This window comes from Haliaeetus leucocephalus, unplaced genomic scaffold (genome assembly GCF_000737465.1).
Source record: "Haliaeetus leucocephalus isolate CR32 unplaced genomic scaffold, Haliaeetus_leucocephalus-4.0 Scaffold151, whole genome shotgun sequence".
Lineage (NCBI taxonomy): Eukaryota > Metazoa > Chordata > Aves > Accipitriformes > Accipitridae > Haliaeetus > Haliaeetus leucocephalus.
The window spans coordinates 3,208,777-3,235,013 of NW_010972587.1; the positions used below are offsets into that span (position 1 = coordinate 3,208,777).

The window sequence follows — 26,237 nt, forward strand, 5'->3', positions numbered from 1 at the left end:
TTTCCACCTGTGGGGATTGAGGGTACCCAGTATCATAGCCAATCTTTGTATAAACATAGCATTACAATTGGCTGGGTTTGCTTTATGCAACGTGCTAGCATCCTGGCCCACCGTCTCAAATGCAGGTTAACCAAACACGAGCAGCATGTTTGGATACAAAGAGAAACACTAAGGATTGAAACTCCCAGAGCCGCAGAGACCTCCTGATGTAAAACTGAGCAGTGGGACAGAAACAAACGCTACTAAACTGTGACTTGTGACTTCTCTTTTTTGTCTTGCTGTTGCCATACTGGGTTCTTTGTATCAGTCCTGTAGAAGCCCATACAAGGGCAGAGATGAAAGTGAGCTGTGGGAACCGCTGTGCTGGTGTGTTGTAATTAAGCTTTTACAATAGTCCTATCATTTTCCCCTGTGGACTGAAGGGGATATCCTGCGTCAAAGGCCATGTTTGAAAAACATGGCTCACAATAGCCAGCTATATTTTCATTACATCCACTTTTCAGAGCCAGTTTCGATGTCACTTGCCATTATTTAAATGAGGCTTTAGTCAAACTCCTGTGAACAAACCCTTGAGATGGTCCGTGTCACCACACGCTAGCAAAGATGGTGGGGCTGCAGGTGACTGCCTCCTGCCTGTTATATGGGGGGGGGGCCCAGACAGGCCATGTCCCCAGCCCCTATCCGTCATTGACCCATACCTTGGGGTGAGGCTCCGCTGTGGCTCCCAATGTAACAGAGCCGGGTCAGGAGAAGAGGAAGGTGGTAGGAGAGGGAGGAGCCTCTTTAAAGGAGATTCTTTAATCCACCATGCCCAAAATCAGTCCTCGTGTGCTCTCACTTCTCTGCCTCCCCTACCTGTTATGTATAGCCCCTTTTCATTTGGTTTCACCTCTCCTATTTTAAACTTAAATGTCAGAAGAAACATTTTGTCCTTGACTCTTTATCTGTCTTTGTGGCTCTCCTCTTTTCTGGTCCCTTCATTGTATTCAGGCCCTCATCCATTGCAAGAAGAGACAATCCATGTAATAGCTGTTTATTTCAGAGAGGAGAATGATGTGGGAGAAACCTCCTTCCTGATCCCACATCTAGCATTGATTTAACACTGAATGAATGAGCAAGACTCTCCCAACAGGACATGAAGGAATTTCATGATCACAGGGTACATCCAGTTTGTAGCTGGGCTTGCTCTTGAGAAAAAACTCAGAAAAAGGAAAAAAAATATATATTCCCTTAGAAACCTACCAGTGGCATAAAACTAAGTATCCGGTCATATTGAATTGATCAAAAAACTGCAAATCAAATATTTTTCAAACATCTACCTTCACCCATTTTAGAGTACCAATAAATGAGCCCTGTTTACAATTCTGTATGAATAATATCTTTTCATAATTTATGCACATGGCTGTAGCATTTGCAGTATGTCACAGGAAACACCAGTGGGATACAGTCCACATAGCTCAAGCATTTACTTTGAAAGGTTTGGACATTTTAAGTGAGCTCATGGTGAATTTCATACTGGCTGCTTTATTTACATGCTGCCTATCAGAAGAAATCAAGTATTTCTGTTTCCCTAAATTGGCTCCCTCTGGAATATAATAGCAGCTTTCAAACTCACCACATGTTATCTATCTATTTTCAATTCTAAATAGGGTCCTGTTTGTGAGTTAATGGGTTTAGTTCTGGAAGTGCCAAAACTTTGATCAACACATGTAAAACAATTGGCTGAAAACGGCGATTATGTTCAATGCTTTATACATCAGTGTGCATTACCTACAGTATGACAGGAAACATAACCACTGCTGAAACCTTATAATATCTGCAAGAGGGAAAACAGTACTTGGAAATTTTAAAAAGATTAGATAACCAAAGAGTACTTGAGGCAGTACTTCTTACAAGCACTTGCAGGATATGTAATCAAGTTATAGGCCCTGCAGCACAAATCGTTGTAGCTTCTTGCTTTATTTAAACAATAATTCAACTACCTAGAATTTCATTTATATTACAGCACTCCTCCTTTTCTTTCTATGTTGTGTATTTTGTTTACATAGGCAGTGGTGGGTTTATATTTGGAAACTTCAGCTATAAAAAAAATCAGTTCCTTGATTTGCTACTGAATATTGGTAAGATAAAAATCCTGGTCTCACTGGTGATAGCAGAAATATTGCCATTTCAGCCACAGGACTGCATACAAACAACTGACTGTTGGCTTTACCACGCAGCCAGGCATCCTGTGAGTAACTCCTGTGGAGTCAACGGGGATGTCAGAGCTGCACAGGCAGGCTCCATATTGAACAAGATGTTAACTGTAATACAGTAACACATTTAGTTTGAATAAAGCCTCTATTCTTTAATCAGTGTAACTGTCAAACTAAGGCAACTGTAACTTCTTAGTTTACATACCAGCATCACCCAGGGAAGAAATTTACTTCTGACTGAACACAAAGAAACCTCATCTACTCGTTTAAATTATACCTTATTTGAAAACACAGGCATAGCATGGTTGTTGCCTGGGGAATGGGGGAGGTACAGCATGAGTATTTCTAAACATTTCCAGCCTCACCCATTTGTTGACAGACCCTTGAGTTATTTTGGAAGCTCTGTCTCTGCTGCCTGCCATGTCAGTTATTATATTGAAAATTTAATTGTACAAGGGCTTTGACACTGAACTTTATAAATTTGTTCCAACTGACCTTGTCTCAGTTATTTGCCAGCCTGGCACGGAGCCTTAGCAGTCATTATTTGTTCTCATGCAGTAGGTAGGAGCAGCATGGAGCAGGAGATAGAATGGACCTGACATTTTACATGACTGTAAATGAGGAAGCAGCTTTAAATAAAGAGATTAGTATGCTCACCACAAAGAGTATTGCGTTTCTCTCAAACAGACCGAATTTAGGTTGTACAGAATTACTTCTTTGTACCCTGGGTGTGGCTGTTTGTTCTATAGTGTTTTCAAACATCTATTTAAATTTATTTCTCTTTCACCATTCACTTAATTACTCCTCTGGACAGACATCTTCAAGAAAAGTTTTAGAGCATAGCTTTCATGTTCTGAACAAGGTACAAGTTACTACAACACATTAAAAGCAGAAAAAGTGTATTGGAGTACAGATCACCATCTGGATGTTTCACAAAGTTTCAGAAATCTGAAGCACGCTTTTAAATCTTTCCCTGAAAGCATCACAACGGGAAAGCAAAACAGAGCAAAAGCAAAAGCCAATGAATATATGACATAGTATTTCTAGTGCCACATCTGCAAAAAGTTCAGTAGATCTAATCCTTATTTACACAAGTGTGAGAGCAAGATATCACCTGCAGACTCTGAAGAGGTACAATGTGCAGTTGAGCTCCCTCTGTTGGCTCTGCAGCGACTGAAGTGTATTTAGTAACTTTCAAAATAAATACACGTATTAGCAATGCTAATCTCTATTCAAAAACCATTTTGCTCCACTGCTAAAAAAATGTGAACTTCAGTGTTTGTTAGAATCATTGGAATAAACGATATTTAAGAAAAGGTAAAACGGGAACAGAGACTCAGAAGTGAGTTTTATTTTTGGCTCTTAGAATGAGTGTCTAGTGTATGAAAACCCAAATCATCTTGCAGCTCAGTGATTTATAGGTTCTGAAAGAGAATCTCTGGCTGAGTTTCTTGCACTTTTTTATTCCATACTTTCAAATAATTGGGAAAGGAAACAAATTCATACTCTGTCTGTAGAGAGGCTCTGCTCAAAAACGATCAGTGTGTGCTCTCAGTGAGTTGATGGCTCCAAAGGAGAGCTGTCTGCAGGGAGCCGGCTGACAAGGAGACTTGTAGACACCATGTCAGGTCTCAGGGGTGAGGCTGCAAGCCAGGTGGAAATGTAGAATCTCCAGGAAATGAAAAATGGATGTGGCAACCCATGTCCATCCTTTGGGGTTGTGTTCTTGGTGATAAATTCTGATAGCCATTGTGTAAGTAAGTCCACTGTTCTTTTCTCAGAGTCAATTTTCTCTATTTCTTTTTCTCCTAGACGTCTGGATGCCAACCACATCAACTATGTGCCCCCCAACTGCTTCAATGGCTTGGTCTCCCTTAGACACCTGTGGCTAGACGATAATTCTTTGACAGAAATTCCCGTCCAAGCTTTTAGAAGTTTACCAGCACTTCAGGCAATGACATTGGCACTGAATAAAATTCATTACATACCAGACTATGCTTTTGGAAACCTCTCTAGTTTGGTAGTTCTGTAAGTTTTATTGATTGCTTTTTAGACACAATCTCAGCTTCTTTGCAAGGCTTTGACCTCTTTATGATAAATTACTTGAAGATGCAATGTTTAATTCAGATGTTGCTTGAGACAATCTTTAATGATTAAATATTCCCCTAGTCCCTCCCCAGTTGGCAAATGATAGGTAAATAGGTATATACATGGGTTAATTAAACATCTGTTTTGTTCTTACAGTCTTAATATTAAATTGATATCTTGGGGCTATAAATCTGCAGTTTCCCTTTTACATTTGTACTAGGCTTAGTGATACTCCTTTACCAAGAGGTCAGTTTTGTTTGTTGCAGAAATCATTCTTTTTGAAATATAAATTAAGTTTTCTGGATTGTGTATGTACTACAAACCAAAACTTCAAAAAATTATCTTGGTGAAGCAGATTTTTTACATCGTCCTACATTTAAACTAGCATTTGCTAAATCACTTGTTTTGATCTAGCTTAGAAGTTTTCATGTTCAATAAAGAACTATGTAAGGGCATTAAAAAATCACCCTATCATCTGGTCAGCAAAGCAAACAGGAAGAGATGAATTGTGTGCCCTCTTAAGACTCTAAGGCTGAATGAGGGAAGATTAGAAACAGGAAATGAACTGAAAGCTTTCTGGGTGACTTGGAAAGAATGCTGTCCAGTAGAAGAAGTATGCATTTCCCTTCATGGAAAGTATATGTAGTTTTGTATTTTGTTATACTTGCATACCAGTGCAACTAAACAAAACCTGTGTAGCTTGCACAAAAATCTGGAAGGTATATTGTGGACCGCGGTTTCAGTTTTTTATCTTCTGGGAATGAACCAAGTGGAAAAAATTCTAGACTGGCTGGAGAAACTGAGGTGGAGAAGTTATTTCAGGATACTTTGGAAAACATTAGCATTATTAAAGAGAGAATAATATATTCAAGCTTTACAAGCTGCCTGAAACCATAGTCTGTAAGACACTTAGCATATTTTAGCATATTCTAGCCCCAGTGTAAGCATTGAACCTGGCACACTCCAGGGTTCTTTATTGACATTTATAGTCACCATCTCTGTCTGGTGCTTAATATATTCATATAAGCATATAGGGCACCAAAAATGGCAGTAACAACCGCCGTGTGCTGCAAAATCTTTGCCTTCTCTTTACATTAAGTATCAATCCCATTCAAGTTAAGGAGCGGATGGACTTGTCATTTGACTGAGCCTCTAGACTTGTCTCAGTAATGAGATACTTCTCATAGATTGAATGTTGTTCTCTAGATCCCTACCAGAAATATAGTGTTAAGAGAACAGTTAAGAAATGCAGGAGAAAATAATTTCTTTTCAAGCCCTGATTGCTTCTGCTCAAGTTAGGTTTCCTTAATTCAGATCTGCCTTGCTTATTTCTAATCTTCTGGGCTTCATATTGATTAATAATTGAATCATTCCTCATGATCTACAACATCTGATATTTTTGGCTCATCAAAATCTTTGTGTGTGGTTCTGCTTTCTTTTGTTTGCTACTCTATACAGTCTGGCAAATTTTCAACTCAGTGCAAAAATGCATGGTCAATTGGAGCAGGTTTGAAGCTCTATCATTAAAGACTCAACCATAATTGGAATTTGAAGATGCACTCTTCATGCTAACTAAAGCATTAAAGGTCAGTGTAGTCATTAAAAAAAAAAAAGTTGATTATGTTTCTTCCTAGCAAAGGAAAAACCCACAGCACATTTGCATTTTGCCATCAGAATCCCTGCCTTTATGGACAGGTAGACTCAATTTCTGTAGGTTCAGCAGAACATTCAGAGAGTCTCTGACCTTTAATATTATTTTCAGAGTAGAATGAAGCATTGAAGGGAAAGGGCCTGGAAGCCCCTCATTCACAGCCCTTCTTTTCTTTTAAAGTACTACTCCCATAGTTTCCCTCCACTATAGGGGTAGAGTGTCAAGAATAAAAGGGAAAATCTGCTGGGAAAAAGGCATCCTTTTTAAAAAAAACAATCTGAAGTGGCTCCAAGTTGTATATACTCACATTAATGAGCTTCACGTAGAGTGGGTTTTTTCCATATTGGTCTAAAAGGCTTAGAAATAGGCAGCACTCTGAGCCTTTGGGGGGGGTGTTTGAAAGATATAAAAAAATTACTTTCAATTGCTAAACATTTGAGAAAGTAGCTCTTGATTTTTGTAGTTACAAAGGAAGGCAAGTTACAGCACTCCTAAGATTGGTTAGTTTACTCATCTCAGTGAAGCAATGACTTTTTTGTCCTGTGGCTTTGTGTCTTCTTTCATACTGCAAGCCTAATGCCCCTTTCCTGTCTGCTGTATTATCCATCTCCTCACCTGCTCCTGTGCTGTGCCATACCCTCTGACGCCCTCTGAATACACACCTTCCAAATATACATCTCACACACCACACAGTTTTTAAGACATGTTAATTAACCACCAGTGAGATTATGTCTATGATTTCCCAGTATTCGACACGCAAACCCCAACCTGGAACTCCAGGATATACCCTTTTTAAACAATCTAGGTGGTTTTAAAACAAATCCCTTCTATGAAACCAATGGAAGCCTGCGTGGGTGGGGAGATATCAGGAGAAAGGGGGGAGGGCATTGAAGGTGCCTCCTATACATGCTCTTGCAAAAACATGACTTGCATATAATCAGTGCATGCCTGAAAATAAGTTTCTTTTGATTTAACCATCAAAATGTTTTGCTTAAGTCCACTGTGTGTAGTGTGCTTTCCTGACTGTGTGCTTAATGTTCCCCTGCAGACATCTCCATAACAATAGAATCTACTCCCTGGGAAAGAAATGCTTTGATGGGCTCCACAGCCTAGAGACTTTGTGAGTTGACCTCTTATTTGTTTCCTTTTTTCTAGAGTGTTTTCATTAATATTCTGAAAGAATAAAAATAGCCTAAAAGCCAAATGTGGTTTTTGGCTTGCCTAATCGCTACAGGATCTAAGTGATGGTTTACAATGACTCTATGTAGCAAATCCTATTTTTGACTATAAAATTAGTTTGCCTTTTTAATAAGCATTGTCAATTGATAAATTGTTTGAATGACAGTTGAAAACTGTACTGAGCATTGAAAAAGAAGTGGCTATTCATGAACAGTTACATTTGCCTAGTTTAGTACTATTTGTTTGTCTTGTTTAATCAATAAAGCTAATAGTCACAATGAAAGCTAATAGTCACAATGAAAAGCTTTAACATTAAGAAACTGTCTTGCCATAGAGGAGGGTTATAAAATTAGATGGTTTTATTTTTTTATCCCTGGAAAAAGCGAAAGTGCCAGGTGGCCGAATTATGCATGTGTTTTACAAGGCAGGAAGAGGAATGTTTCAGTTGTATCCAAGTTTTTGTCTTTAAAGAGCTCTAATGAAGAATAGCACTGGTAGAGATTGACATTTCCTCAAGTTTTCACTGTAGTTCTGTTCATACCAATTCAAATTTTCTTGAGTTTTCTAACAAAAAATAATTCTACAGAAGAACACACAACAGGAATGCGGTGCTGACGGTTATCAAAGTATTTTGCTAGAGTTAGTCAAATAAAGATGTTGTCTGCTAGAGTAGCCCACAGACCCCAAAAATGCTATGGGGACAATAAAACCTTGTGTATCCTTCCCCCTGGCACCTGCCACAGTCAGCTGCATCATTTTCAGAGATTTTAGGTATTTCATCCAACCAGGACAGAGCCTAAAAGGCCTGTTATAAGGAACAAATAGACAAAGTTTCAAACATGAATAATGCTAGTCTAAAGGTAACTTTTGCTTTCTCATCCACAGAACTGTGTACTGCCCACTTTCATGTTTCATTAAGATCAGAAAGCAAGAAGTTTGGGGCTTTTTTTTTTTAATCACTAATTTTGATCACATTGATCCCTTGCCACTGAATCGCAATTTTACAATTTTGACTTTTAGCTGGCTATGAGTTGAGAGGAAGTCCCTTAGTGTAGCACCGGAAAGGGGGACAGGAAAAGGAGAAGGAAAATGGAATTGTTTGTTTTGTTTTTGTAAGTGAGATTCACATGGCATTTGGTCAAAAGTGGGGAAAAACAGAACAATAGAATAAGTAATTGCAAACCCAGTCCCAGCCACCTGGCACAAGAGATTAAAATATAGAGGACAGTCAGGAACCTGGGAATAAGTGTAGGTGCAGCCACTTCAATTCAATAGGAGAATGTAGCACTTGCCTCAAGCATAGTAATTGCATACTGTATAGACTAGTTTCCAGATAGTTTCAAGATAAGCTAAAGAGATCTCGGTGTAAATGATGGACGCCAGCTTTAAGATCATTCATTTGCATGGACGCATAGGTCTGGAAATAACATATCACTGGAGGGCAAAACCAAACAGTACACGCCTGTAATCTCTTTTTGTCAATAAGCAGGAGAGAGAGATTTACAAGCAGGAAGGAAAGCCTTGTTGAGTTCAGACAGCAGTTTCCTGCCTGCATTACTTCAGCCTGATACTGTTTCATTTTCAATCTATTGTAAACTGTGATTTGTGTTTTGCCTTTTCAAAAAGGCTTTTGCTCAAGTTTTTCAGACTATATTCTTCACAAAGTAGTACCAGAGAGCATCACAGTAAAGTGGTATATGTCAATTTTAGTTTCAGGTGTCTCCTGAATGCTAAAGGACACACGTGTCATGCTGAGGGCAGAAGTAGGCTTATAGTCCATTCAGCCTACCAGAGTAAAATCTAATTACCACTGCAGCAAGAGCAGTTCTTAAAGTGGAGGTCACTACCCTAGCTAAACTATCATTTTTATGCTTTGTGTTTACAAACATTCTCTGTATGAATATTGACAAATCTTAAAATTAACAATACAGTTAATGGTAATGTTGAATTTTTACTGTATGTTTTTCCACTTGTTTTAGCCAGAGGAAGATTTCCCCCAATCCTTTTTACCATCCAAACTCCAGTATGTCTTATTTTTACCACTTAACCATCAGGAAAAATCTCTTCAGAGGTTTTTTCATCAGCGAAAAAAAAGAAAGACTAATACAACTAGACAGTGAGTCAGAGGCAAATGAAACCTTTGTAGTAAGATGTATTAGCCATGTAAAATGCGGCTCACCATACAAAGTTGTTGAATATTCTGTTTGAAAGATTTTTTTTTTCCTGTTAATACTTTCAAGTAATGAAAAGGGTGGGCAATTTACAAAACAGCAAATCCCATAGTAGTATCTGAATCCACTTATGTTGTCTTTATTGCAGAATAGCTAAGATATAACTAAAAATAGGATGCTGATAAAAAAATAGGAATGATAATGTGCCCTAAATAGAGTTTGTTGGAAAACATCCATACACTTTTGAGGATTTCCTGGCTTTTGGCTGGATATGTTTATTCAATGCATGGAAGATGATATTTCATTACAAATGCCAACAATTCTGTATTATCCACTATGCATTGCATAACCTAAATAATAAAATCTATTTTCACACAGAGATTTAAATTACAACAGTCTGGACGAGTTCCCCACTGCTATCAGGACACTAACAAACCTAAAAGAACTGTAAGTACAGAGCTCATATTAGGAAGGAGGATGTTTTGTCTAGTGTGTGATTATTTTTTTTTTTAATGCTGGTGATTTTATCAGTAATCCTTAAAAACTGATATCCTAGGAAAAACTAATAAACATGCCATCATGCATAAAAGATCATTTTCAACATTCAGTTTAGAGCATTCAGGTTCTGACAACTTTTACTTTTATACTGCATTCTGCAGTGGCTTTTTTCCAGGAACTTCATCCTTGGAATACAGTAAATAATAAACACAATTAATTCACTTTGAGTCCCAAACACAACAGTTGGATTATGCAAACAATTCAATATATCACAGTCTTCTAGTCTAAGAAGAAGAAGGTGTGGCACCCTCATTAGTCCACCAGATTTTAATGTCTTTACCTTCTTTCCTCCCTCCCCCCCATTAAATTAAAGCACTTTCTTTTCAATATAGATAGTCCTTTTAATGCTGTAAATAAAATATTTCTGGATGCATAGACATAGTTTGCATTTAAAAAAATCAGCAATTAAAAGAACCCAGCCAAGTTTATTGTAAGAAACAGTTGAATTATAAAAAAAATGAACGAAATTATATTCACACATCATACGCACAATGTACACTTAAATGCATACGTTCAGAATTCTTTCCATTTGAATTATTTACCATGTTACTGGTACCATCAGCATAGATTTTTGAAAAAAAATAGGTAATCATATACTAGTTGGACGTGGTTGTACCCCTGCTACATCACAAACTAATCTTAAAGCTGCTTTAAGTAGCTACCTTGGATTTTTTCCAAAGGAGGGATCCCCAGGCAGTGTTGACTTCAGCTCAGCACCTCCAGTGTTGGCAGAGTGCAGCTCTGGAGGAGGGAGTGGGGCTATGAGTTTCTCAGCCCTACTGTTCTCAGCTGCTGCTACGTCATCTGTTGGCTAAAATAATTGGTATGAAATCCAGTGGCCTTGAAGGATAGCCTTTTTGCTGACCTCTGGAGTTAGTACCCAAACATGGATAATCCAGGTTTGCAGTAAATGCACCTTGCCTGATCCAGCAAAGTGCCTGATGTGCTTGAAAATACTTACTGACCCCTGTAGGACTTCACCTCTAAGTATCAAACTTATTGTTTCAGATAAGCTCCTAGGTGCAAGAAATCTTTGGAGTGTGAAACTGCAACTTGACATCCCAAACCCAGCGCAGACCATGAGACCATGTGCTTCAGTGCTTTGTTTGGGCCCTGGAAGCCGATCTTATAAGTGCAAGGTGTCTCCCACAAGATTGTGCATGCCCTGCTGTTCTCACCCAAGTGGGAACCCAGGCCCACAGAGGTTTAGCTCATTGCAGGGCCACCTTAGTAAGGGTGTTTCTGGGTGGGACCTCATTTCTCTGTCAGAATTTGTGCTGAAAACACAGGCTATGGCTTTTTGTCCACAGCTTGGAGGCATCCAAGGCAGCCAGTCAGAGCTGGAGATCTACTGGCAAGTGGCCAGCAAGTCAGGGCCATATCTGTTTGATGCTACAGGGACACCATTGTCCCAGATGCTCTGCACTTCAAGGTCTCAGCTGTAGGAGTAGTTACCTCTCCAAAGTAAGTGGGTATAGCTGTTACCCAAAGTTAATGCACGCGTAATGTTTTCCAGACTGGATTTTAAAGATACCTATAGAAGCATTTTTCCCAGTGTGGCCTTAATACAGTCTTTTTACCCAGAGGTGTAGATAGATTTCACTGCTATTTTGCTGAGTATGTGAACAAACAGGCTAGAAAGTGCCTTCCGTTCAGACAGAGTGCATCACTTGGGTACAGTGCCCCTGGACACAGGCTGCAGCCGTGAGCATGCTCTCTTCTGACCAGCTCAAAAGTGCTTCAGGCTCTTCTGGGCATAAATGTTCTGGAGCCTGCTCTTGGCTGATGATGGGGCTGCTTCCTCACCCTAACTCAAGTCAGAATGGTGATGAGGGGCCAGATACTGCCCTGGGAAGTAGTCATGCCATTTCCTTAGCTTTTCTGCCATGCAAGGAATCCCATTCAATGCAGCCACAAAACCAGTCTGTTTACTGGTTCTAGATTAAATGGGATCCTCATATTGCTTAGAGTCTGCATCTGCATGATGCAGTTTTTATTGCATGCAAAAGAACTAGGGATTTAGAGCCTTGCTCTGTAGCTCATCAGCAGTAACACAATGCCTAAACAAGTAAAACTGATAATGTGGGACCTGTTCAAGTAATGGCCAAGTGTGCTTGCATCAGTGAACAATTTGAGGCTTTCTAAATGCATAAATTTAAGCTGGGAAGCCTTTTTCATACCCGACTGAACTAATGGGAGTTTCCCACACAAATCATCATTGTTCTTTTGAAATCTTAGTTGTGTCTTTTGTTTTTCACAATGGAGAATTACTCATATGAATAAAATCCAGTAATTAATGATGAAACAAAGATTTGGCCCTCTATCCAGCAGGCACAACTACTTTGGATAGTTTGTTCATGTCCACATTTAAAATATTTCAAGAAAAAGGTGTTTGTGGGAGTCTCAGCATAATACAATATAATGTATAATCATTTACTTGATAAACTTGTGCAATCCATTATTATCCCAGCAAAAGAAATAGTTGCTTTTCAGCAAGTACAGCAGGGAATATATATACTATTTATTGATACTTATTTAATTATTAATATTTAAATATTAATCTTATTGGTTCATGTGTGTGTGTGTGTGTGTATTTACATTATATCTGTAAACATACACACATAGATAAATGACATACAGCTACAAGGCAGTTTCCTGCTGAGGGCATCTGAATTTTAAAATGCCATTTTGCAGTTTACTTCATCTGAATGGTTTTGTTCATTTAGAAAAGTGCAGGATTCCAGCTATTCCATTGCTTTGCTTTTCTTTTGCTTTTTTCAGTTCTGTCTTATTCCAGAAAACAAGGACATATCTTTACATACAGACACTTCTCTTATTACAAACAAAAAAAGTTGTACATTGTGAATACAGATTGTGCCTTCACTTTTTTTTTCTTACTGTGTAAACCATGTTTCCTTTTGTAGGGGATTTCATAGCAATAACATCAAGTCAATACCTGAGCGTGCATTTGTGGGTAATCCATCACTTATTACAATGTAAGTGATAAGTCTTTTCAATGACTCTTCCTATTAGAGAACGTGGAACTAAGTATCATATTTGTGGCTAATAGTCAAATAGCTCTTCTTGTAAGCGTACTGTGTAGCACATCATTACACAAGCAAACAAGCTCGTATCTTTCCAACTTTGTGGAAAGAATGGAAGTTTGCATGCCATGTTTAAGGGAAGCGAGTAGTGTTCTCTGGCCTTTAATGTTTTATTTGAACTATTTCTTCTAAGTCTCTTAGCTTTACTGGCAATGTAGAAGCTAGCAAAAATTACTCTTGATGGATTCCAGTCCGAGTTCCCATTGTCTTACATGAGAATGCATTTAATGGGCAAACCTCAAAATAAGAAATCGTAAGATAAATGTAAGAAAAATAGTGACTCATCTTGAGCAATATTATTCTATGAGCAAGAGCAGCATGACTTCAAAAGTGCAAGGGAACTTTTTCTGAGTAGGTGAAGTTCTGACTTCTTCACCTGCTAACCTTAAATTTGTCTCAGGTCATAACAAACTTCTTCATATCTGGATTTCTATCTTTGCAAACCTGGGAGGAAGAGGGAATATTTCATTGACTGGCTTCTGGCTTTAAAACCAAGAAAACAATGACTACTTGAATATTCAAAACGTGAAATGTGGTTGATGGATATAGATTAGTGGGTGAGAAAAGCCCAAAGGTGCACCTCTGCTACAGCCAGAGGTGCTCAGTCTGTGATTCATCATAGAGAGTTTACTCATTTGCTTATAGTATAATCATGTAATATATTTAGAATCTTTTAAAACATTTTTTGTAAAAAGTCTTTTTATCCTCCTTTTGCAGACATTTTTATGATAACCCGATCCAGCTTGTTGGAAAATCTGCTTTTCAACACTTACCAGAACTCAGAACTCTGTATGTTTACTTTCTTATTTTTCTTTATATATTGCAATATTAGAGTTATCCCACACTTCCCTCACCACAGTTGTATTGAAATTATGTTTTTAAATTTTAGGACTTTAAATGGTGCTTCACAGATAACAGAGTTTCCTGATCTGACAGGGACTACAAGTCTGGAGAGTTTGTAAGTGCTAGTGAAGTATTTTTGCTTTGTTTTATTTTTCTGGATACTGACTTATTCTAAAGAATGTCCTAAAAAAATATATTTGTTTTGCAATCTTTAAAAACTAATCTTTTTTTTTCTTTTTTTTTTTTTAACAAATACTTTCAACAGGACACTCACAGGAGCACAGATCACCTCTCTCCCCAAATCAGCTTGTGACCAGTTACCTAATCTCCAAGTGCTGTACGTTTCAGTAAGATTATTAACATCACATTAATGCAAGAAATTAATGGACAAATTAAATCATTATGATTTCAAAATTACCTAATTACTGCTATTTCTGTGTATCACATTACATCTTAGGAATTCAGCTCAGGGAGCAGGCCCCCATGTTACTCAAGAAGTTCACAACCCACTTATCAGTCAGGATTTCCCATAGGTTCCTGAAAAAGATAATTACTTTGCATATTTTTAGGAAGGGGTAAAACAGTCCTTGATTTTTTAATAAACAACAGAACTACCTTATTTTCATTCATTCTGTCTCTCCTACAGTAGTCTGGGTTTTTTTTCCTCACTGAGACAGATAATTCAGTGGAGTGAGTGGAAAATATAACTGAGTAAGGAGTGCAGTTTTGAGTCCTTGTTATGCTCCTCTTTTAGTTTCTTTTTCAACCAGACATAAGTAGCTGACTGAAATTTTAATAGACTATTCCTTGGCATAGTTGGGGTATAGTTTTTATGCTAAATATCCAATATTATTTTAGCTTGGAGATTTCCTTGGAGTTTGCTTAATCACTAATGAAAGTAATCATCGTGTCCGCTTCTTTGAGAATGAGCCAACAGCACTTTCCTCTATGTATTACATCACTAGGAATGTATTTGGTATTAGTTCTCTGGCCAACATTGAAATAGCACTAATTATAACACATTATTTGAATACCAGCGTGGATGTCATGAACATTTCCAGAAAAAATTAAGTTTTAGTTGATAGACTCAATATAATCATTTCCAAATGACTTCCAATAAAAGACAGTATAATGGTGTGCTGAACCCCACAAGTTACTTGGAGACTGCGATCTTGGAGGGTCTTCCTGGCTCAGATACATGCACAAACACTACAAGCACAAATGCTGCTTTGAAAGACAATTTATGCATCCTACGTAGCCACCAATACTTCCAAGTGTGGATTAATGTACATGGAGGCTTCCTGAGTGTCTGTGCACCTGCAGTAAAGGTGTATGTGAGACCATGGTCCCAGCAGTCCTCAACAGACTACCCTCAGCACAGTTGGGTACGCACCTCAACACAGGAACCGAAATCACTTGCCATCTGCTGCTGCCAAGAGCCTCATGTACTAACAAAGTGGGAAAAAATCCGTAAAAATAAACAAGTAAAGTATTTCCTGGAGCTCTAACAGAAACTGGGGGGAGAAGGGTTTTGGTTTTGTTTGTTTGGGTTTTTGTCATGTGTGAAGAGGGAGTGTCAGTATGTACAAAATTCAAGCTGATAATATACTTTTAAGAAGACGTAAGTCACAAATCTGTGGAAGACAGAACAGCCACGGTCCGCCAGACATACCAAACATCTTTTACCTTGGCCTAAAAGCCTCCAGCTCCCTTGAATTCTCCTCTGTCATGTCTGATTTAAACCACAGTGTACCTGTGAAAAATACAAAAAGAGGCTGTAATCTTCCCTGCTGTAACAAAAATGCACATAAATTGATGGTAGCCTTTGTGCATAGTAAAAGCAGAGTAGAATACCTTAAAAACACACATGGTCATTACTTGCACCATTTCCACAAATACAGAATAGTCTAAATGCCCCTGTTGGAATAGTAACGGTGAAAATAAAATTTTACCAAGGGAGTAAATGGGTGGAGATGAACCAGTTTTAAAGAATTTGAAACGGGAGTGAAAAGAGATTACTCTTTTATGTGATAATATTGATTAACTGTGGGAAAGGACATTTTTCCTAATTATATGCATAAGCTTTTTTTCTATATTCTTTTCACTAGCAAATTTCCCATTCAGTTTTTCTTAGGCAACATGTATATATAGGATGAGACTGTTGGGGGGAGGGGGAGTGTTTGGTTCCTTTTTTTTTTCCCTCCAATTTCTGCAAATTGCCTGGGCTTGGTTTTGATTAGTTATATTATACTATAAATCAGTCCAGATGTTTCAGTTATTCTGTAATTTGTTGAGTTTTGGCTCAAGTCTTTTTAGTTTTTTTTTTCCCCCCATGTAGTGATTGATTTCAAAGTTATTTCCAATATTTTTTTAACCATTTCCCTCAGTTATAAGATACAACAGTCTACGGATCAGAGGCAATAGTGCTTAATTAAAAGTGTAGAACGGAAAGCTGATTACAGTCCATTGTGATTATTACCAGAAAAATATAGGATCTTCTCTGAATGAGTATATATATTTAGTAGGTTATTTTAAATGGTTTAAATACTGTTAGAATTTAAACACGATGAATATGAAGTCTGTGATGTAAATCCAATATTCCCTATGAGCAGATGGCCAATATCGTTACTGTAAAACATTCAGCAGAAGTCTACACTTCAGGCAGGAAATCTTCAGACAATGCAAGGAATTTGCAAATGTAGGATATGGAGTTAATACATTTTGCCTTTTCCCCTCCTCTGTCCTCCTCAGTTTGAAATCAAAATCTGACAGATGAGAGATGATAAGTGAATTTGCACATTTCTGTTCTTCTGTGAGTGTGGATAAAAGCAAGTTGTTTTAAATTGAGTGTGAAGGCAGACAATGAAAGATCTTTTAACATCACTTTGATGTTCATCTTTTCTTTTCTTGTGTATTACAGGGATCTGTCTTATAATCTGCTGGAAGATTTACCGTGTTTTACTGCATGTAGAAAACTCCAAAAAATGTAAGCATCAAACTACCCTAAAAAGCCTAAAAAGAAGTATCTATATACAAATGTGTTTAAGCATCATTACCTTGGTTATTGCTGGCTGATTTGACATATCCCAAATACATACCCTTACAGTATATTGAAGTGGATCATAAACACAAACTAAAACACCCTGAAGTGTCCTCCAAGTGCCTTTGAAACTGAGGAGATTCTTATTGCTATTTCAGTGACTTGCATCACAATGAAATCGGTGAAATCAAAGCAGACACGTTTCAGCAGCTGGCTGCTCTTCGGTCTCTGTGAGTACAGCCCTAACAGCCATTCACCCAGGTTCTTAAAAACATGGGGTATATACTGTCTGCTCGCTATATGCCCCAAATCATCCTTGTTTCTGTTTTTCCTCACTTTGATCTTTCACCCATTAGGTCATAACTGTGAAAGGAGAACAAACATTGTGAAGGTTAGCATCTGCAGCAATGAATTCAAAGATGTAAACTTGTAGCTATAAAAGCTGTTACTTCTAAATGTTTCTGATGGAGATGGAGAGAGATACCGAGCCAGAGCTGGTATCTCTTGGCAGGTTCACGTAATAATCAGCTCTAGATAGCATGAAATCTTTTTATAGAGAACAGTGTCTTAAGAAATAGAGTCCGGTCATGTGCGGGTTTCTAGTTTGCACACAGACGCATGTCCTAGCAGAGTAATTTTGTGAAGAAATTACTCATTGTTCTAAGTTTTTGCATGATCAAACCCATACATTTTTTTGAGTTGCTTTCAGTCTCTTTGATTTTTCAGGGGCACTGAAGATTGAGATTAAGTTAAGCCTATGGACAATGGATTTGCTGTTCTTAGTCACATCATGAGGACCTCTTAGAAGTAGCCTGTATACCCCACCCTTCTTTCTGCTGCCTTAGGAAGCAGACTGAAAATAACTGCCTTAGACTGTAGAAGGCATTAAGACTTTTTAAGAAGTTGTCAGTTTAATAACTAACACCATTAACTGACGAACATAATTTAAAAATGGAAAAAAGATTTTGCACTATGAGATATTCAGAAGTTTATTGAAAATATTGGCATGTAATTAATACCTTTTTTATATTTAGGCCTCCTAATCAAGGGTATGAAAACTTCCATATTCATTCAGTGGGTATGTAATTTTCCACTCATTTTCTTGTAGGGATTTAGCTTGGAACAAAATTAAAATTATTCACCCCAATGCCTTCTCCTCTTTACCATCTCTGATCAAACTGTAAGTATTTGTATATCTTTTACATTTAAATTTTCACATTTTTCTTGCAAGAACATATAAAAATTTAATAACTTGGTGCCCCAGCAGAAATTGAGGCTTTCTCTATTCTAACTTTCTGGTCGGTTGAATCCATATCTAAATGCCTACTTTTTTGTACTTCACCAATTCCCGTAGGTATTATGGCAAAGCTGCATATAACACTGCGTAAGCAGAGTGATTTGGGGTCCACAAAGAATATCAGTGCATCTGCCTTTCTTCATTCAATTTGTTAGCAGTTTAGTCTCTTGTAGCAGTGGGGAATATTTCCTGTTAGTTGTGTTTCAGGACTAAGGAATTGGATTACCAATTAAATAAGAAACATTTTCCAGTAAGAATCTTTATTTCATCGTTCCTCATTTGATAGAATAGTTTTTTTCTTTAGTAAGTGCAGCCAGAGCAGTTAGTGGTCAAAACATCAGCAGCCAATTTTGCAGGCCTTGTTCACAAGCACTTCTCAGTCCTTACTAACTTTTTCCTACTTCCCACTGTCATTGTAATGCCTCTTTAAGGTGAATCCCTGAGGCATTGGGAGTATGGTGAAGACATGAAAAAAAATTCCTCTGGAGTCCTCCTGCTGCATGGTTGTCACAAACATACATTGCTGGGCATTTGCTCATGGATAATCCAGTAGCTGCTGGGAAACATAAATTTGGAAAGGGGTATTAATTTCTGTCGATGTGCAAAGCCTCCCCTCTGAATGGTGCACTGAAAAATGTCCATAAAGACAATACTGTCTGTGACGTCCCTTTTGGGGCCCTCCTCAGAACTTTCCTACTTTGTGAGGTGAGCAATAAATTGTAGCTTTGGTCAATAGCATAGAACAGTCAGAGAGGGTTAAAGAAAAAAGCCCTTTAACACACGCGCAGTAACACAGTGTGCCAGTGTTTCCTGAAATGCTAGTCTCTAACCCTGGTCTGACCACCCTGAAGTCAGTGGTCATTCTTACCATTGCAGTAGGACCAGAATTTCACCTTTGGTATTTAAGTACGTTGTGATCAAGAGGACACACACACTAAACCAGATAGGTGGAAGACCCGTCTATCAACATACCTTATTTTATGTCTAGCCCTTAGATTTCAGTAGATAGTTCAAGAGACAGGAACTTTGCTCTTCAACCTTGGGCATAAAAGCATTTCAGCAGCATCAGACTCCCCTTCTTCCTCCTTCTTGACTGTTGAGCATCTTAAGTATTGCAGTGTAGATAATTGTGAAGAGGACTGAAAAGGCTCTATTTATTAATATCTATAATATTGATTCTATTCCTATAGAATAAATGGGAGAGGGAGAAATAGAGAACAGAATACCTCTGGACTTCCCCCTCTTTGATTACTTTACCATATCTCCTTGATCACTGTCACTTTTTCATTCACCTGTTTTACTTTTCCCACATCTGCATTGTCTTCCCTCAGCTCCTTGGACAAACCTCAGCTTAGAACTGTCACCTGCATCTGCTCCAGCCCAGACCCATCCTACCCTGAAACACATGTCTTCCCCATACACCTGACCTGCTCCCTGGGGAGCTTTCAGGGCAGCCGTGCCCTCTAGCATCCCACTGAATCTTTTAAACTGTGGGAAGCTGTTCTGGTCCTGCCTCCCTTTCATTCAGACAAACTAATGAACAGATTTTAAATTAATTTGCTAGTCTCAAAACTGGCACTGTGAGTGTTTGGAGTCAAATTTGGCAACAGACTTAGCTAACTACTAGATATTACTGTTAGCTTTCTGCTAGACACATAGGTGCATACTTCCGAGCAGTGCTGCAGCTTTGCTCTGCTGACTGGGGCCTCTGTTTAATGTAGTAATTTTTGATTGAGTTAGAAAAGTCTAACCTGTTTTTCCAACGTGACACTTCTAGTGCTGAAGAAAAAAAACGAAAACCCGTAAGCTGATTTTTATTTGCTGTTATGCAGGGATGTGTCATCCAACCTTTTGTCCTCTTTTCCTGTGACGGGGCTACATGGTTTAACTCATTTAAAATTAACAGGAAATCATGCCCTACAAAGTTTGATATCATCTGAAAATTTTCCAGAGCTCAAGTGAGTATATCATTAAAACTAATAAGCCACATTTGTGTTCATGTGCAAGGGAAGGTGTGTCAGTGTGTAACGCATGTTACTTCGTATTGTCAGTCTTTGATCTGTGCTGTTAAAACTAAAACAAATATGATAAAAATGATAGACTTCTTTTATTATGCTCACTTTTAACTGAAGAAACTATGAAGGGTTTTGAAATATTAACCCAAGTACTTGCTTAATACGAGCCACATCTGCTTCCTGGTGATATGTTTCAAAAGCTGTTAAAACAATACTGCTAGCAGCTTAGTGATATGTCCTTCTTCTACTGGACTGTGCTTACAGAACTTCCATTATATTTAATGAGAACACAGCAAATATCAAGGGAAGAATATACTCCTGAAGTTCCAAAATATTTGACCTCTTTTGTTTGAACATGTTTTTTTCTGTAATCTTTTGATTAAGATTCAGGTAATACTTGGTCATTATTACTAAAACATTTTGATGCTCGTAATTTTTTGCTGGATGCTCTGTGATACAAGAAGGAAATGTTCTCTAGAGATCATTGGCAGCTCTGCCAGTCACTAGATGACCATAGAGAAATCACAGTAAAGAGAGTTTTGCCTCTGACTTCAGGGTATTTGGGAGTGTCCTCTAAATCTCCCTTGATTTTTATATTTTAATTAGAGGATGCCAAGTGCAACATACATTTTTTCCATGTTTTACTGTAAAAGGTTTGATATCATAGCATTTGAAACAATTAAACAGTGTGCACATTGTTACAGAATCACAGAATGGTTGAGGTTGGAAGGGACCTCTGGAGGTCATCTTGTCCAACCCCTCCTGCTCAAGCAGGGTCACCTGGAGCCAGTTGCCCAGGGCTGCATCCAGACAGCTTTTGAATATCTCCAAGGATGGAGACTCCATCCTCATGTCTTCACTAGATTTGCCTTTTGCACTGGAAAAGTCCTATGAGTCTTAGCAGGCAGACAACTCAAGGAGATGTTGCCACTAATGAAAAGGACTGGAGTATTTGGAGTTCTCAATAAGGGAGTCATGAGAAGTGCAGAGCTGATAAAAGCTTTGCATGCATACAGCACTGGAGGGATCCACACTGGAACACTTCTATGATAGCGTGTTAATATAAGGTGAGAGAAGAGCTGCAAAAAATGGTTCCAAGGTTAGGAAACAATGCCTTAAATGTCTTAATAAACCCAATATTTGTAGTTTGTCACAGAGGAGATTGGGCAGTGACTTCATCACAGTGTGTGAAACTACTTTATAACACAAGCATTCAATGTACGAGAGGCTTTATGTCCCTCTTACACTAGAGACCTCAAGATGGGTCTCAGAGGTCAAGAAGCAAGTACCATAAGAAAACATGAATGGCTGAGGCTGAGCTTCGGCCATAGTTTTTCTTCTCTCACTGACTGTCCACGTGTTGAGGCAGGTGACAATTCTAAAATACCTGAAGGTTCTTTAAAAGAATATAAACACAAGAAAATGGATTACTGCAACCTAGCAAATATATAGTGATGTATATACCATGGCCTAGAGGCATAAGAGGTGCTGTAGTAGTCCTAGAATAATCCACTATTCAACTGAAATATGTACAACTAAGATTTTTTATTTCTTTTATCAAAATTGTACTTTATATGATTTTTCCACCAGTAAAATTATGTACATTGCTCATATGCAACTACAGTGTATTTATTCTGGGTAAGTAGTTAACAAGGATGTGTCAGGCAGTAGCTTAAGTCTTAAAAAAAGGGATAAAAAGTATGTTTATCGTATCTAGAGTTGATTAACATCTGTAAGAACAAATTACATTCAGTCAGGAGAAAATGGGGTAAAATCCTGAGTTGGAGTCTGCAGGACTTTTACTTTAAATCAAAATGAGGCCAGGACCTCACACAGGGTCACTGCACAGACAATGCATGAAGAACCAAACTTGAACAGAGATCTAAAACAAAATGAAATTTCACCCTTTGTAATTGTTGGAACGAGACACTGGTTACAACATTAAAGACAAATTCCTGTATAAAAGCTTCCTCCTCATCTAAATGGGTCATTGCTGTTCAATACACAGACACATCAAAGAGCTGAGCATCCTCTGCCCCACCTTCAGCAATGGCAGGAGAACGCTCTACAGCACCGAGCCCAACCTGCTATGGCAAGCTTTGAGGAAGTAAAGTCAGGCTGCCAGCCACTCCTTCCTTATTTGTCTGATGCTTTGATTCAGCTCTGTAAAGAACTCGGTGATTTTGCCTTCCCATTCACCATCAACCCCACACCTTTGTGAGGTGGAAAATGACCTTTTGTTCTCTGCTGCTTAGTCTAAAAACAGAAAAAAAGAGGCATTCCTTGCTGCAGGAAAAAAATTATCAGGGATACAGATATCATCAGTAAGATAAGCAGTATATAAAAATAAATTCAGCCAGTGTTTCTAAAAGAGTTTAATTTGACAAAGTCCAAATCTAATCTCCCATATCAAATAAGCACCAGCCACAAAAAGGACTGCTTCCAGCACTGTGTGGCTGAGAGTTGCTTCCTTTTTATTTTTTTGTTGTTGTTCTTGTTAAATGTAGCTTTTGCAAGAAAGAACTTCCTCTGTCACCAAGAAAAACTGATACTAATTTCTCTGCATTGGAAAGTACGTTTTGTCCTCTGTGTTCTGGGTCCCAGTCATTCTGTGCAATTATGCTTTGCACACAGATTCAGAAGCATTCACCAATTTGAGGCCTATATGTTTATCCTAGTAATTAAGGGGGAAAAAAACCCCAAACTGTTCAGGTTTAAGAAAGGATGCTAGAAAAACCTACAGAGAGGATAAGAAATGGGAGTCTTGGTCTTTAATGATAATTTAAAAGCAGTGGGGTTTTTTGGCTACTTCATCGAAGTAGTGGACCAGTACAATGTAAGAGGTCCACATTCTCAGTGTATGACAGGCCAGCAGGCTGGTAGAAGCGCAACAGCATCTGGAAATCTGTCATTATTAAGCACAAAGAGCTGTTTGAATAACCAGAGAATACATTTCTCTTAGTCCCTTGAGCCTAAAATATCCACTAGCTGTTCATTTCCCCAGCTGTATCAATGTCTTCCAAAAGGTCTGAAGCTGCAAGTTGCAGTGATCACCTTGCAGAACTGTCAGTGTTTCTTTTGATAAGGGTTTTTGTTGTTGGTTGTGGGGCATTATTTCAGAAAAGGGGCATTTCTAGTTGGGGATTGGGATTGGTTTTAGTCCAGGTGACTAGCTATGGGTTACTGTGGTAATCTATGGGTTTAATAATAGTTTATTTAAGAAGGGCTTCAGGGAAATGTGTTCAAAAATGTTTAATGGAGATAATGTCCTTATTTTAAAAGATGGCATGCACAGAAATGAGTTAGAAATTAAATATTTAAATCTGCTGGCATGAGATTCTGTGATAGTTAGATCTTGGTTAACTTGAACATTTATTGGAGTACCTCAAAAATATCTTATGATGTAGCTTTTTGTATTGGGTACAAGGGAAGAGATTATTGTTGCTAATTCCCAACAGAAATGTAAGTATATAGAGTCTAAATGCCCCAGAATGCACTAATTTAAAAATCACTTCAGAGCTTAGGGTTCCATTTGTTCCCATTTGTACCGAGCTCTTGGCTAGTGCACAAGTTTAAGCCCTGTTGGCACTGAGCCCGATTCAGACTGATTTCTTTGCAGATTTCCCAGGGGGTTAGAGGTTCCTTGGAATGCTCATTACGTTCATTTACATGATTAACCTGTTGAAAGTAATCTGATAGGAGGATCTAGTTCTATTTTATTCCTTTTAAGTGAAGTCAGAATAACTTCTAATCACCTCTTTATCTTTGAATTTTTTGGTTTATTGGGCTTTTGGAATTAAGGTGAGTTGTTAGGTTTTATTAGGTACTGTTGGTGAACTGTGCAAATTAACTATCTCTGCTTCCAAAGCATAAAATATAACTAAGAATAGAAGAAGTAGTCTATAGAACTTGAACATATGTAGTTTTTCCATGCTACCCCAGAATTTTCACATCCCCAAAGGAATTAAATTCAAAACATACCAGAAATGAGCAATTTTCTGACGAAAGAAAGCCTCAAAATCATTGAAACTCACTGACCTATACTCAGTTATGTGTTAGGAATACCAGTGATCTTAAGAGTTAGGAATGAGCATCTGGTGTCCTGCAATGACCATGCTCGTTTCTAAGACAATTAATAAAGTAAAAGCTTTTTCTCACTGACATCTGTTCTCACACACAGTGCCTTTCTGATTCATTCACCTTTTGGTTTAGAACACTGCTTTCTTGATCTGTGCACAAAAGACAATCTCCTTTTTGCCATCTTACTGTGAAAAGAGTTGTATGTAGAAAGAGGTGGATAAAGTTTGAATTCCAAAAGATCTCATTCTCCCCAAGCTGGAGAAATTCCATTTGGGAAGCGATATTTTGGGTTTGCTTGTTAGGTAGGTAGATGCAGTTGTGATCTTTGGATCTGCTTTTTTAAAGGAAACCATTAAGAAAGTAACATGGAGAAACTGTTGAGGTACACTGTAAAATCATTCAAAATCATAGAACAGAAATACAACTCTAAGAGTAACATTCACTCACTGGCAAGGGACATATCTCCCACCTTCATATCTCCCATGAAAATGCATAAGAAAACTTCATTGTGCCTTTACTAAAATTAGCCTAGAAAACATCTGCATTTCTGGTATGGAATTTCATCTGTGAGTCCTCATTTTGTATTATCATGACTGATTTTTACCCATAGATACTTTTACTTTCAGACATGTTATTTAAACAAGTTCCTTTATGCTAACAGAAGAGGAGCAGTACAATCCAGTAACTCTGGTGCTAAACGAGTATCATGGCATGCTTCCTTATTCTTCTACAGGGTCATGGAAATGCCTTATGCTTATCAGTGCTGTGCCTTTGGAGCTTGTGAGAACCACTACAAAATCTCCACCCAGTGGAACAAAGATGAGAATAGCAGCATTGATGATTTTCACAGGAAGGATGCTGGGTTATTACAAATTCAAGGTAATTGTCATCTTTGGCTTTTAAATCTACCTGAAGGCTAGTGAGCAGCCTGTGATGTTAAGCAAATCCAATATTCTTTTACAATCACAGCAGCCTCTCCCTCTCTCTCACCTGATATATGTTATTCAAACAATCCTATGCTTAGCAAAATCATTTTTTCAGGTCTGCCTCTCAAAAATCTCACTCACTCATCTTTCCATCCAAATAATAACTGTAATAATGTGGTAAGTGAAGTCTTCCCTTTATGTGAGAGACAGGGAAGTGGTGCTAGTACGTAAGCCCATACAAGGGCAGGCCAACAAAATCTAGTTTCTTGCCAGCTTTGGAAGTAGCAACACATCCTTGGCTCTCCTGCTGTCCACACGCTTCAGGATGAGTCACAGAGCTTATGTGGCTACTTTGGCATAGCTGCTTATATTTTTTCCTGGCACTTCCTGGGTACCAGAGAGTGCATCTGCTCTCCAGGACATAAAACTACTGTATTTTTCTTCCCCTTCAGCACAAGGTCTGTTACTTGACCTGTTATGTAGGTGCACACATATATTTTATACCATCCTACTGCTTTCTGTGCTATCTCCACTCCTGCAAACCAGTAAGTCTCAGAGTTCAGGGCTAGTGCCACCAAGAATAGGGCCAAGAATACATGGTAGAGCAATGACATAAGAAACACAGAAAAACTTGGGTTAATTCTTAGTAGCCTGGCACAACAGCAGAATTCATATTTTAAACTCCTTCCTAGGCAGTCGTCACACTGCAAATTAGGTAATAGAGAATGTACCTGTAAGTGATTATTTTCACAGAAACGATGGTGCCAACTTTTTAAATAGTCCTGAGTACAGTAATTCAAAACCAAGTAGGCATATGTCTGCTTCTGCTCACAGTTTGGCAGGCAAAGGGACAAGACCAGGCCTTAAATACCGCAGGCATTTTTGCAATTTATACTAAAAGAAGTTTTCCTGAAAATTGTGGTGTCAAATCTGGGTATTTTCTCCACCACAGATGAGCGTGACTTTGAAGATTTTTTTCTCGACTTTGAAGAAGATTTGAAATCTCATCATTCAGTGCAATGCTCACCTTCTCCAGGTATGAAACTGCCAGACAGATAGGAATCCAAGCACAGCATTACCAGGTATTCTA

At 38.2% G+C, this 26,237-nt stretch overlaps 1 protein-coding gene across 1 annotated transcript in view; it reads left to right on the forward strand.

Annotated features, from left to right (window-relative positions):
* Nucleotides 1–26,237, forward strand: part of LGR5 (leucine-rich repeat containing G protein-coupled receptor 5) — a 52,515-nt gene that overhangs the window by 23,381 nt on the left and 2,897 nt on the right. Inside the window, exons 4-16 of the mRNA XM_010561780.1 lie at nt 4,008–4,223; nt 6,983–7,054; nt 9,663–9,731; nt 12,767–12,838; nt 13,664–13,735; nt 13,836–13,904; nt 14,055–14,126; nt 16,710–16,775; nt 16,988–17,059; nt 17,938–18,009; nt 19,959–20,084; nt 24,955–25,100; nt 26,100–26,183. Coding sequence (XP_010560082.1) covers nt 4,008–4,223; nt 6,983–7,054; nt 9,663–9,731; nt 12,767–12,838; nt 13,664–13,735; nt 13,836–13,904; nt 14,055–14,126; nt 16,710–16,775; nt 16,988–17,059; nt 17,938–18,009; nt 19,959–20,084; nt 24,955–25,100; nt 26,100–26,183 — 1,208 coding nt within the window. The remainder of the gene's footprint in view (nt 1–4,007; nt 4,224–6,982; nt 7,055–9,662; nt 9,732–12,766; nt 12,839–13,663; nt 13,736–13,835; nt 13,905–14,054; nt 14,127–16,709; nt 16,776–16,987; nt 17,060–17,937; nt 18,010–19,958; nt 20,085–24,954; nt 25,101–26,099; nt 26,184–26,237) is intronic.